This window comes from Acanthochromis polyacanthus, chromosome 22 (genome assembly GCF_021347895.1).
Source record: "Acanthochromis polyacanthus isolate Apoly-LR-REF ecotype Palm Island chromosome 22, KAUST_Apoly_ChrSc, whole genome shotgun sequence".
In the NCBI taxonomy this organism is placed as follows: Eukaryota; Metazoa; Chordata; class Actinopteri; family Pomacentridae; genus Acanthochromis; species Acanthochromis polyacanthus.
Window position 1 is genome coordinate 10,610,081 of NC_067134.1, and position 13,945 is coordinate 10,624,025.

A 13,945-nucleotide genomic window follows, 5' to 3' on the forward strand; every position below is an offset into this window, starting at 1 on the left:
GAAATTATTATAACATGCAAAAAATAAAATCCAAAATGTGAAATGGTTTGAAAAATATTGATGAAGCTTCAGGCTGTCGTTCTGAAAAATAATATAATGTCCACGTATATATATATATATATATATATATATATATATATATATAAAATATATCGATAGATAAATAATAAATATATACATATAAAAATTGTCCAAATCACTGAAAAAATTACAAACATAACAAAAAATTACAAACATAACAAAAGTGTTAAAAGAAATACCAAAATATGGATAAAATAACACCACAACAACGGCCAAAAATATTCAGAATACTATCAAAAATGGCAGAAAAATTATAAATATAAATAAAAATAAATTCCAAAATAGGTTTGAAAAATATTGATAAAGCTGCAGCCTTCAGACGGAGGCGTTGGGAGTTTAAATTCTGACTTTGTTCGTCTTCAGGGGCTGAACTTCCGCGGCCGCCTGAGGCTCCTCCACGGCCAGAACCGGGTCTCAGACGACGGGACGCTGATTCCCCCGCAGCTCGCTCTGTTCTCCACCGCCACGCCGCTGCAGCCGCCGTCCATCCTGGAGATCCGCACCAAGACGCTCCTCTTCCAGACCAAACACAAGCTGGACTTCTCTCCGCTGGGCATCGACAGCAGGTAGGACGTCTACCAGCTGCAGATGGAATTCTAGTGAGGGAAGCATTAAAGTGTGTTTGTGTCCACAGAGGGAAGGTGGTTCTGGGCTACAATGAAATGGAGATCTGCATGAAGGGTTCAGGATACAACTTCATCCACGCCGCCGACATGATGTACTGCGCCGACAACCACATCAGAAGTAAGCCACACGCCCTGAAAGTGTTTTAATTAATCACCAAAAAAATATGATAACATGTACAAAAAATAGAAATCCACAATAGGTTTGAAAAATATTGATAAAATTTAAACCAATAGTTCTGAAAAAATAATATAATGTCCAAAAGGTTTGTTTATAGATTTATATTTTTTTTTAAAAATCCTACAAATCCATGAATATATTAAGAATATTATGAAAAAAATAGCAAAATATTGATAAAATAGCACCAAAAAATTGATAAAAATATTCATAATGTTTTTAAAAAATGGCAGAAAAATTATGAAATGCAAGAAACCAATTTAAAAAATATTTCAAAATCGATTTTAAATTATACTTCTGAAAATAATATAATGTCCAAAAGATGCATTTTATATTATTAACCAAAAGTGGCAGTGCTAAAAATATATGTATTAATTTCAAAATCGGTTGAAAAATGTCCAAAAGATGTATTTTTTATATATTTAAATAAAAAATATATTTAAGAAAATCATCCAAATCCCTGAAAAATATTAAGAAAAATACTGTTACAGAAATATTAATAAAATGCCAAAATACTGTTAAAATAGAACCAAAAAAACTTGAAAAAAATACATAAAATGTGCCAATAATACATATTTTTTTAAAAATGCTGTAAAAATAATGATAAAATGCTGTGAAAAAATTAATTAATTCAAGGAGTTCATTTAAATATATATAAATGTATGAAAAAATCCCCCAAATCCCTAAAAACTATTCACAAAAAGTACTGTCACAAAAATATTAAGAAAAATGCTAAAATATATGATAAAAATCCATATAAAAAATGGCAGAAGAAATATGATAAATTCTACAAAAATACCTTTTATTTTAATTCATTCTAATATAAAGTAAAATCTATAAGAATTCTTTGAAAAATATAAAGAATATCAAAAAAATAGTCACAAAAATATTAAAAATACCAAAATATATCAGAAAATACTGATAAATTAGCACCATAAAACTTGAAAAAGTATTCAGAGTATTTTTCAAAATGACACAAAAACTGTGATACAATTTCATTAAAACTAAGAATAAAAGTATGAAAATGTTCAGAGATCATGAGAAAAAATAATTATGAGAAGTGTAAATAAAGTTTCTGAGAAAGACTTGTTGACTTAAGCTTATTGAGCTCCAGACTGATTCCTGAACTCTCCAGGTTAATTAGCATTCATTAGCTGCAGCTGATTAAAACTTCAACTGCTCACATCAGTTATTTTTCTGAAGTAAAATCTAGAACTACAACACTTCTGTCTGCTGAGAAACATGCAGAATTAATGTGATTCTTTGCGTCACATCCAGTGATGAAAACTGGAGAAACCGGATTCACCGCCTTCAGGCTGCTGACCAAAAACCGCTCGTGGATCTGGGTCCACTCCAACGCCAGGGTGGTCTTCAAAGCAGGGAAGCCGGACTTCATCGTGGCCCGACAGAGAGCTCTGACGTACGTCTCATTTCATCACAGTTTTATTTTATCACTCGCTTTATGTCCAGAGCACTAACCACCCACCTACATATTTCCTCGCTGCAGTCTTCCACTCTTTTTCCTCTTCAATATTAGAAAATGTCACTTTTAGTGGTTGGTAATGTGGAAAATGCAGGACGTGACACTGGATATTTGCAGTTTGTTCATTATTTATTGATATTTCTTGCCCAAATTAATAGATAATGTCTGAAAAACTATTCAATAAACACACTCCAATGTAGGGATAAGTAGATGTAATATTATATTTTCATTTAATTGGCTTCAATGAATTTACACTCTTTATAATTGCTTATATGCTTATGTGTTTTACTTGATTTCAGTAGCATTGCTGGTATTATGTCTTACTTTTTTCTATTCTAATTAGTTTGAGCCGAGTGTTTATTTTTTATTTTATTTCTACTAATGGGTCATACCTTTTGCTTTTCTATGTGGATAAGCATTTATTCTCATGTTGTTGTCGTTTTATGGAGCAATATGTGGCACAAACAGTTCTTCAGGAATAATAAAGTTCATTCTTATCTCAGCTTATCTCATTTTAACATATTTCATCTTTATTTTATCTTTACTTATTTCATCTCATATTAAAGTAGCTCATTTTATCTTAATGTATCCCATCTCATCTCATCTTAACATTCTCTAATCTTATCTTTGCATATCTCATGTTATCTCATCCTTAACATATCTCATCTTGTCTCATCTTGACGTATCTCATCTCATCTTATTGTATCACATCTTATCTTAACATATCTCATCTTTATCTTATCTTATTAAATCTCATGCTAACATAGCTCATCTCATCTTATCTTAATGTATCTAATCTTATCTTAATGTATCTCATCTCATCTCATTATTTCTAATCTTATCTTAATGTATCTCATCTTATCTTTCCTTAACATATCTCATCTTTATCTTAACTTATTTCATCTCATATTATCGTAGCTCATCTCATCTTATGTTAATGTATTCCATCTCATCTTAACATATCTCATGTTGCCTATATTTTTAAAGTATCTCATCTCATCTCATCTTATCCTAATATATCTTATCTTATATTAACGTGTCTTATCTTATCTCAACATATCTCATCTATCTTGTTTTAACGTATCTCTTCTGATCTGATCTTATCTTAACATAACTTATTCTAACATGTCTCATCTTATCTTAACTCATGTCTTCTTGTCTTATCAGCAAATAGAAGCAAATCCTCACATTTTAGCAGAATTTGAAAACGCCTGACTTTACCTTCTCTAACTGATCAGTTGTTTCCGTGCTGCGTTAGTTTCCGTCCTGGCTGCTGCTTCTGAAATGACCCAGACTCGTGTTTTCCTGCAGAAACGAAGAAGGAGAAGAGCAGCTTCGCCTCAGACGGCTGCAGCTTCCGTTCAGCTTCACCACCGGTGAGGCGGTTCTGTACGACACGACTCCCACCGTGGAGATGCTCGACCCGTGCTCGGCTCCCAAGCAGAGGAAGCTGGACGACGACAACACCGTCAGCCGAGAGTCCCTGCTGGGCTGCATGCTGAGCCAGGACCAGTCCATCTACTGCGAGAACAACGCCAGCACCCTCAGCTCGCTCAGCGACGTGGCCTTCAGGGACACCCACGCCACCGTCAGCGTCCCCGGAGACGTGGCGCCCAAACCGGCCGTCGGAAACCTGATGAAGGCGGAGGCGTCGATGCAGGACATGATGGATACTCTGCAGCAGATCCTGGGGGACAACGAGCTGACGGAGACGGTGGACGTGGGTCCGGAGGAGCTGAAAACGTGGGAGAGCGCTCTGCTCAAGATGAACTTCAGCAGCTGCGAGTTCAGCGAGGACCTCAACGACATCATCAGCAACGACATCCTGACCTACGTGGAGGAGCAGCTCCAGAAGGAGGGCGGCCTCACGCTGCCCGACCAGCTGGACGACGTCCCGGCCTGCCTGTCCTCTCTGGACCTGCAGAACCAGGACCCTGATCAGCCCGAGGAGCAGAACTTCAGCTGGCCTCTGGAGCCCCAGAACCAGCTGATGCCGAGCGGAGGGCACGGGATGGCGGCTCGGCCCGCTCCGGCTCTGGGATCCATGAAACTGAGCCACATGGACTTCCCTCTGCTGAGCTCTGCCGGGTTAAACGGTCCGAGCCTTCAGCAGAACCTTCAGCAGAACCTTCCTGCTCCTCTACAGATGGGCGCCATTGGAAACATGGGCGCTCTGGTGACTTTGAACTCCTGTCAGACTCAGAACCAGAGGAGCCTGCAGGTCAACAAGGACAGCAGCCTCGGATCTTTCTCCCACCAGATTCACCCCAGCCAGATGGTCCAACCCATGCAGAACCACCTTCAGATGAGGAACCAGCCGCTGGGCCTCCAGGACCAGAACCGACAGTTTGATCCTGTGTTCGGCTTCCAGGGCAGCGGGTGGAATCCTCCGCTGTCCAACCAGGTCGACAGCTTCGTAGAAACATTCGCCCCCAATATTTCAAGCAAAGCGGGTTTTTCTGCAGACCCGTCGTCGTCCGGCTGCCTGCAGGGTCACTTTGCTCTGCAGACCCAGAGCGCTGACACTCAGAGACAGTCCTGGCCTCTGGAGCAGCAGCTGCTAACATCTGGACACCAACAGCTGTCAGGAGACGTCAGGCCGCCGTTCAGGACCGCTGAGGCCTCCGGCGCTCCGTTTCCTCCTCAGCAGGAGTCGGAGGCGTCGTCTTCAGGAAGCTGTATGTTCGCAAACCCGGCGCCGCCCAGAAACAGAGTTCACCTCAGCCAGGCCCGGATCAACCCGGCCACCAACCAGATCACCTCCAAGCCCTCCTGCTTCTACGAGGCGCTGCCCCCAGGCGGCTCCATGCCGGTGATGGGGGCCGTCCCAAACCCCGACGAGGCGTCTCTGTCCTGTCAGATGGCGGCTGGTCTGAACCCCAGCGGCCTCCTGGTCCAGCAGCAGCAGCACTTTGTGAACTTCAGCGAACAGACGCAGGTAAAAACTGTCCACAGTTTAGCCTCATGACTGCTGGTCACACTGAAGGATTCAAAGTTTCACTGAGAATCACTTATGGTTTTTTACACATTCTAGTTATTTAGTTTTGGTGATTTTTTTTAAATTAGGCATGAGGTGATTTAAATGAAATTCTTCTGTTTCCATAGTTTCTAATAAATAGTTGAAATTATTTAACTGTTCTACAAAAATTGATCTGTTTAAGTTCCCTCTGATGTCACCAACTAAATATCTCCACATATGATTAGTGTTTTTATAATCTACCAAAAACTAGTCAATAAATCCATCTGGGACGAGACAGGTTATGTTTAAATAAAAATACATGTTAAAATAAAAAAGTCCACAAATCCCTGAAAAACATTAAGAATATTAAGAAAAATATTGTCACAAAATTGTTAAGAAAAATACCAAAATAGGGCAGAAAAATATTGATAAAATAGCACCGATAGACTTTATAAAAATGTATGAAATGTACCAAGAATAATCAAAATATTATCCAAAAATGGCTTAAAAATTAGGATAAATTGCTACAAAAATGTGAATTTCAAAGTAGGTATAAAAAGATAAAATTTCAACTTATACTTTTGAAAAATAATATAAAGTCCAAAAGATGTATTTGTTTATATATTTAAATTTAAAAAAATCGTACAAATCCCTGAAAAATATTCAGAATATTTAGAAAAATAGAAAAATACTGAAAACAAAGGAGAAAAAAATGCCAAAAATATTCATAATATTTAAAAAAAAATAGCAGAAAAATTATTAAAAAATGCATAAAAAAAGGAAAAAATCAAAATAGGTTTGAAAGATATTGATAAAACTTCAGCCAGTAGTTCTGAAAATAATGTAATGTCCAATGTTTTTTATGTATATTTAGATGAGAAAAATGTATCTAAAAAAGCATCCAAATCCCTGAAAAATATAAAGAATATTAAGAAGAATACTGTCATAAAAGTAATCAGAAAAATCCCTATATATATATATATATATATATATATATATTTATATATTATATTTAGATTAAAAAAAATCTATTAAAAAATCATCCAAATCCCTGAAGAATATTAAGAAACACTTGCACCAAGAAATTTAGAATTTTCGTTTTTTTACACACTCTCGATTTGTTTTTGTCAAATTTTTAAATGAGAATTGGATGAAATTTCATGCTCGATAAATGGAGGCTGTACATAGATGTTGTGCTTTTTACGTTTTTATTAGTTTCCGTCCTTGAGCGCAGCCTGAATCTGTTCTTCTGTTCCTTCAGAGCTTCGTCCTGATTGAAATTTAACTTCTAGCATCACCGAGGTTTTATTTATGACTCGTCTGATTGCTGGGACGCCGTTAAGCATCTTTGTCTACCTTTCTTTTGCAGATCAACAACCATCCGGTCGTTGGAAACGGAAGCTTCCCGTTCTCGTCGCTGCCCAACGGGAACAGCTGCTACTCGGAGAACAAATAAGGACGGCAGAACGTGGCTTTAACGGACACGAAAGACTCTAAAACAGAACGTGGAGCAGACTGAAGAACAAGAATGTGCCTGAAAAGGACGAGGAGACGCAACAAGACGCCTCTCCGTCTCTTTTTATTATTATTATTATTATTATTATGAGGAAACAGTGCTGGAAGCTGTGAGAGTTCAGCTGGACAAACCAAAAACAACAGGAGATATCGAAGCATTTAAACGTTTTCCCGGCAGTTTGACCAACGGATGGGAGCTTTGATTCTCCCGGCTGCATCTCTTCAGTAATTATCTGCAGTTTTTACCTGTTCGGTTGGAATATTTGGACATTTGGGAATCAAAATGACTCCTGGCTGCTCTCCATGAGTGGGAAAAAAGCTGCTCCAGACCGCTCACTTAATCATCAGCGCTTATTTGGGCAAAAAAAGGCAAAAAATCCACAAATTTGTCCACTTGGATCCCCGATAGTGGTCCGAAATCTCAATTTATCCATCCATCCATCCATTTTCCTCCGCTTATCCGGGGCCGGGTCGCGGGGGCAGCAGGCGAAGCAGGTCGTTCCAAACGTCCCTCCCCCCAGCGACACTTTCCAGTTCTTCCTGGGGGATCCCGAGGCGTTCCCAGGCCAGACGAGATATATAATCTCTCCAGCGAGTTCTGGGTCTGCCCCGGGGTCTCCTCCCAGACGGACGTGCTCGGAAAACCTCCAGAGGAAGTCTCCCCGGAGGCATCCGAATCAGGTGGCCAAACCACCTCAACTGGCTCCTTTCGATGCGAAGGAGCAGCGGCTCTACTCTGAGCTCCCTCCGGATGTCTGAGCTCCTCACCCTATCTCTAAGGCTGAGCCCAGCCACCCTACGGAGGAAGCTCATGTCGGCCGCTTGTATCCGCGATCTTGTTCTTTCGGTCACTACCCAAAGCTCATGACCATAGGTGAGGGTTGGAACGTAGATGGACTGGTAAATCGAGAGTTTCGCCTTACGGCTCAGCTCCCTCTTCACCACGACGGTTCGGTACAACGCCCGCATTACTGCTGACGCCGCACCAATCCGCCTGTCCATCTCCCGCTCCATTTTCCCATCACTCGTGAACAAGATCCCAAGATACTTAAACTCCTTCGCTTGGGGAAGCAACTCCCCCCCAACCTCAATTTAGTGTCACAAAAATGAATAAATATGGAAATTTTAATACAAAAACAGAAAGAAACAGCAGTAATCTGAGCTGCTTTCATCTTCCTGTTGTCTTCATTTAGAGAAATCCATAAATTCAGCAAAATAATTCCCAAAATTTCTGAAAATTTGCAAAAAAATTCCAATAATTCTTTAAAAGTTTCCCTTAAAAGTTTTATTTAAAAAATCCCCCAATTTGGCAGGCCAATTCAAAATGTTTTCAAAAAATGATTAATAATCTTCCCAAAAAATCTTAAAAATATCTAAAATGATTACATATATATTAGTAAAACTTCTAATATTTTCAAAAAAATCAACCAAAATCCAGCGAAATTTGCCAAAAATGTTGGACATGTGGACGTTTCACTGTGAAAATATATATTTTCTCCATATTTTCAAACTTTTAATTTGCAAAACCTTCAGGAAGAAAATTTGCATTATTCCTCAAAAGTTTTATTTAAAAAAAATCCCCAAAATTGGGCAAGAAAATTCATGTAAATATTTTCAAAAAATTATTAAAAATCTTCCCAAAAAAATCCTAAAATTATCTAAAATGATTAGATATATATCAGTAAAACTTGTAATATTTTCTTTAAGAAAATTCACAAAAAAATCTACCAAAATCCAATGAAAAATTTCACAAGAATTTTCTTGCCAAATTTGCGGTATTTTTTTAAAATAAAAATTTAAGGGAAATTTTAAGGAATTATTGGAATTTTGTTCCTGAATATTTTGGAAATTCAAAGTTTGAAAATGTGGGGAAAAAATATAATTTCACAGTGAAACTTCTGATGTCCACACGTTCAACATTTTTGGGAAATTTTTGAACATTTTTTGGTGGAAAAAAGAAATGTTATAAAGGTTTTTTAAGAACATTCACAAAAAAATCAACCAAAATCCAGCGACATTTGCTGGATGTTTGGTTGATTTTTTGTGAATGTTCTTAAGAAAAATTTATTTTTTTCCCCCAAAAAAATGTTCAAAGATTTCCTAAAAATGTTGAAAATGTTGACATCAGAAGTTTCACTGTGAAATTATATTTTTTTCCACATTTTCAAACTTTAAAACGGGTCTTTTTGACCCACAGGACGACAAGGACGTTCAGTCGATGTCGGCCACCAGGGGGCAGCAATGAGCCTCTTCTACGCTTCAAAACAAACCAATCGGAGCCACAAAACGGGACGTTTCCTGGAAAACGCATCGGTTGGAGCTGGTTTTACACGTTTCCAAACTGGGATTACTGGACTGATGGACGCAGAAGTTAAAGACCCTGCGACTCAAACACCTGATTTCTGCTACGAACGCTCAGAAGGATAAAACATAGTTTCTTTTTTTATTATTATTATTATTATCATGGCTGTTTTTTGTCCTTTTGAAAATGCGTCTGGACTCGGTTCATTTCAACTCTTTGCTGACTCTCCCAGTGAGGGAGGCGTGCTTTGCAGACAGGGTATAAAGATGATTTATAAGGAAAACAGATCAGAAGCGCACAACAAAATGACTTCCTACTCAGTGATTCAGTGAAAACAGCTGCTTGTTTATATATTATAAGCTTTGTCACTGAGCCAGCTTCCTTTCTCCTCTGTGTTTCTTTTTCTCTCATATTTCTTCTGTTGTTGCTTTTTTGTTGTTGTTGTTGTTGTTGGTGGGCGACAAAATTCAGACGGTGCCTTACACTGAAACTGAATGAAAAGCATCCGATATCAGACAGAAACCAAAGCCAGTTTTTTTTTTTTTTGTTGCACTAGTTCTTTAAAGTGCTTGCCAAAGCAGAATGTGCTTCCTTTAACTCCAAATTAGTACAAATTCAGATGATAACACTTCGATTTCAACAGTTTAAACCAGGCGTGTCAAACTCATTTTAGTTCCACTTTCAGCCCAATCACATTACCAGTAAAATCACGACATAATAACCTATAAATAACCCAAATATTTGCTTTGTTTTAGTTCATAAAAGTCCATTCTGAAACTGTTCACGTTCAATTAATTATCTTTTTACAAAACATCATGAACAACCTCAAACTTCTTAAGAAAAATGAATTAAATTTCAACAACATTCAGCCTCAGTTTGTCATTTATACTTTACAACTTCCACATCACAGAGTGTCTACAGAGGAACACAACATTTAGTCATCTGGAGCTGAACGATTCAGGATTTAACTTTATGAGCAAAACTCTGACAAAAGACAACAAAAACAAGACAAAATATGACAAAAACTGAGAAACAAAAAAATTAGACAAACGGCACAACCAAGACCTAAAAAAAGCGCAAAACGACGCAAAACAATGGACGAAGAAAAGCACAAAATGTCAAAAATGAGACAAAAAACACAAGCGAGACACAAAGGAAACACAAAACGACAAAAAACGAAGCAAATGACAAAAGTCAGACAAAAAAGACAACAAAACAGCAAGTCAAAATATTACAAAAATGAGACAAAAACTGAGAAACAAAAAAATTAGACAAACGGCACAACCAAGACCAAAAAAAGCGCAAAACGACGCAAAACAATGGACGAAGAAAAGCACAAAATGTCAAAAATGAGACAAAAAACACAAGCGAGACACAAAGGAAACACAAAACGACAAAAAATGAAACAAATGACAAAAGTCAGAGAAAAAGACAACAAAACAGCAAGTCAGACTATTACAAAAATGAGACACAAAATTAGAAAAGTGAGACAAACGACATGAAACGACACAAAAAAGGGACAAAAAATTTGATAAAAAAACACCAGAAAACGGTCAAAAACGAGGCAAAAAGTTACACAAACAAAAAAAAACAAGGGTCCGGATTGGACCCTCTGGAGGCCCTGTTTTGGCCAACAGGCCACATGTTTGACACCCCTGGGTTAAACTCAACTTACTCATATTTTCACATCTTCTCCAGATAAAAGACAAAAAATAACTGAGCGCTGCCTTCAGATTTCCCCTTTTTTATGCTCGAAAAAGAAGCTAAAAGTGAAAAGCGATGAGATTCCACGTTTTCCACTGCAGCTTTCCGTCCACCCGCCCGGCAGCAGAAGTAAAACAGTCAAAGGCAGCTATTGTACATTTTAAACGAGGAATAAAAAATGGAAAAAAAAACTTTCAAGTGCCTTTAAATTGACCTCCTTTTGTTTAAAGACAACAACAGGATCGGTGGAAAAGAAACGCTGCGAGAGAAGCCTCGACTTTTTTGGACTTTTTTCTGAACAAGCAGCTCGAATACTTGACTAAAAAAACCAAAAAACTAGTCTGGGGTGTTTCATTCTCCAGGATACCAAAGGGACGACACTGAACCTGCTGCTCATTTTCACGATTTTTTTTACGGAAACGGAACCAAAATTCTGCAAATAAAGAAGCCACAAACAGACCAGAATGATTGTAGTCGCCTCTTAATCGTTCACTAACAGACAGAAATAAACTGCTGGATATTGCTGACGTCAACATCCAAAATGACGGAAATCTGTAGTTTTTTTTTTTAACTCTCCTGTCGTCCTGTGGGGGAAATTAACGCGTTTTAAAGTTTGAAAATGTGACGAAGAAAAATTCTGATGTCCACATTTTCAACATTTTTGGGAAATCTTTGAAGATTTTTTGGTTGAAAATAAGAAAAATGTTTCTTTAAGAACATTCACAAAAAAATCAACCAAAATCCAGCGAATTTCGCTGGATTTTGGTTGATTTTTTTGTGAATGTTCTTAAAGAAAATATTAGAAGTTGTACTGACATGTATGGAATCACTTCAGATGCTTTTAAGGATTTTTTGGAAGATTTTTACTAATTTTTTTGAAAATATTTACAATTTTGATATTGTTTTATTTTTATTTGTTGGCAAATTTGGGGATTTTTTTTTTTTAATAAAGCTTTTAGGGGAAACTTTTAAGGAATTTTCTTCCTGAAGGTTTTGCAAATTTTTTGAAATTTGGGGAATTATGTAATCACTTTAGATATTTTTGGGATTTTTTTGGAAGATTTTTGCTCATTTTTTTAAAAGAATATTTACAATTTTGATCTTGTTTTATTTTTATTTCTTGCCAAATTTGGGGATTTTTTTTTAAAGTCTAACTTTTAAGGGAAACTTTTAAGGAATTTTCTTCCTGAAGGTTTTGCAAATTTTTTGAAATTTGGGGAATTATGTAATCACTTTAGATATTTTTGGGATTTTTTTGGAAGATTTTTGCTCATTTTTTTAAAAGAATATTTACAATTTTGATCTTGTTTTATTTTTATTTCTTGCCAAATTTGGGGATTTTTTTTTAAAGTCTAACTTTTAAGGGAAACTTTTAAGGAATTTTCTTCCTGAAGGTTTTGCAAATTTTTTGAAATTTGCGGAATTATGTAATCACTTTAAATATTTTTGGGATTTTTTTGGAAGATTTTTACTCATTTTTAAAAAAAAAATATTTACAAATTTCAGGGATTTTTATGAATAAAACTTTTAAGGGAAACTTTTAAGGAATTATTGGCATTTTATTCCTGAAGGTTTTGCAAATTTTCAGAAATTTGGGGGATTTTTTTTGCTTAATTTTTTGATATTTTGCAGACAAAGAATATTTTTTGGACAACAGGAGAGTTAAGCAAACAAAACAGTGAAAAATGCCAAATATTCTCCGCTGACCGACTCTCAAATGAAGGGATTTGCTGTTCCAGTCAATATTTTCGTGTCTCACGTTAAAATTTGCGGAAAAAAAGCATGTCGTATGATGTAAGCGTGACATCATAAACTCTGCTTTTATGTGAATTTTCGTGGCATTTCTCCGTTTTTTGGGTTTATCTGGACTCAAATCGTACATAAATAGACCCGGATGTGTTAGAAAGTTCCCAGAAATCAGCTTCATGTGCAGCTCGGATGTTGACGAGAACGACACGCGTGTAAGTCGGACTCTGACTGAGGCATTCTGGGAAACGTAGTGAAACCACTACCAGTGTTTTACAAAAGCTTTGGCTCAGTTTTTACAGCAGCACGGTCAAACGTCGCTTCATTCCACCTCGTCTGCAGCAGGAATTTAAATTAAATAAAGCTTGTGCTACATTTACAGGACGGAACGATTGATTTTGTATGCCACAGATCCCGTATATTTTTCAAGAAACACGGTAAAATAAATACTACTGCGCTGGAAGCCTGTAATTAACATTTTTACAGCTGAGAAATGGAGTTTCACAGTCGGAGGTTAGATTTGAGCGGATCTACGTCCTGAAAACTGAGCCGAAGCAGCTGTAAAATGATCTAAAAATTCACTCACGGATCCCTGAACTCGTCTCTCAGCGCAAACCGAAGCATCTTCTCCTCTTTGAAACCTTTTCTTCACTCAATATTCTCCCTGTAGGAATATAAATATCTTATTTTTGTCGCTTGCTTCCTCATTGTACAAACATTATCCTCTTTGATTGGACTCCAGAATGCAGTATCTTTGTGCAACTGTATATAAATATATATATTTGTCTTTTTTTTCATATATTGTGTATTTTAATATCATATTGCCTTAACCTGACTCACCATTTTTTGTACATTTTCTGCACAGCATAAACATACGTAACCTCCTGTTTTGTTTTTGTTGTGTAACTTCATTTTCTTTCACTATTTTGTGTTTGAGTCGCTCTTTTCATGCTCAGTGTATTTTGGAGCCATTTGCTTTAAAATCTCATGTAAAAATGGAGAAAAAATTTGCAAAAGTGTAAGTTATTTTTGTAAAAGTGCTGCATTTTTACATTCTTTTCCAACAACCTCGTCCTAATGACGGCTTCCAGTGTCCACTAGATGGCAGTGTGACTCTGTTTTCCCTCATGTCAACTCATGTTTGACAGTCTGCTCCCAGTTAAGCCTTTAATGGGTTTCTCTGCAAACTGGGCCACAAAAGGCTGGCTTTTATGATGTGACTGTGACACGCTTCACTGGTGACAATGTCTGCAAGCGTGGAAGAAAAGCCACGATATCGCCTCATTAAACAAAAACATGATCGTAAAAGCAAAAAAAAAAAGCTAAAAGGCTCATTTGTATCCAGTTTTACAAT

At 37.0% G+C, this 13,945-nt stretch overlaps 1 protein-coding gene across 2 annotated transcripts in view; it reads left to right on the plus strand.

Annotated features, from left to right (window-relative positions):
- ahr2 (aryl hydrocarbon receptor 2) overlaps positions 1 to 13,478 on the plus strand; it is a 107,655-nt gene extending 94,177 nt beyond the window's left edge. Inside the window, exons 7-12 of one of the 2 annotated variants that reach the window (XR_007939132.1) lie at positions 445 to 647; positions 716 to 825; positions 2,161 to 2,302; positions 3,677 to 5,303; positions 6,694 to 7,064; positions 9,037 to 13,478. Coding sequence is in view for 1 of the 2 variants with exons in the window: in XM_051942290.1 (XP_051798250.1) it covers positions 445 to 647; positions 716 to 825; positions 2,161 to 2,302; positions 3,677 to 5,303; positions 6,694 to 6,780 (2,169 nt within the window). In the remaining variant the exon portion in view is untranslated. Of the gene's footprint in view, positions 1 to 444; positions 648 to 715; positions 826 to 2,160; positions 2,303 to 3,676; positions 5,304 to 6,693; positions 7,194 to 9,036 lie in introns of those variants that run through there. The other variant, XM_051942290.1, reaches the window with a different exon arrangement.
- Positions 13,479 to 13,945: the final 467 nt, after the last annotated feature.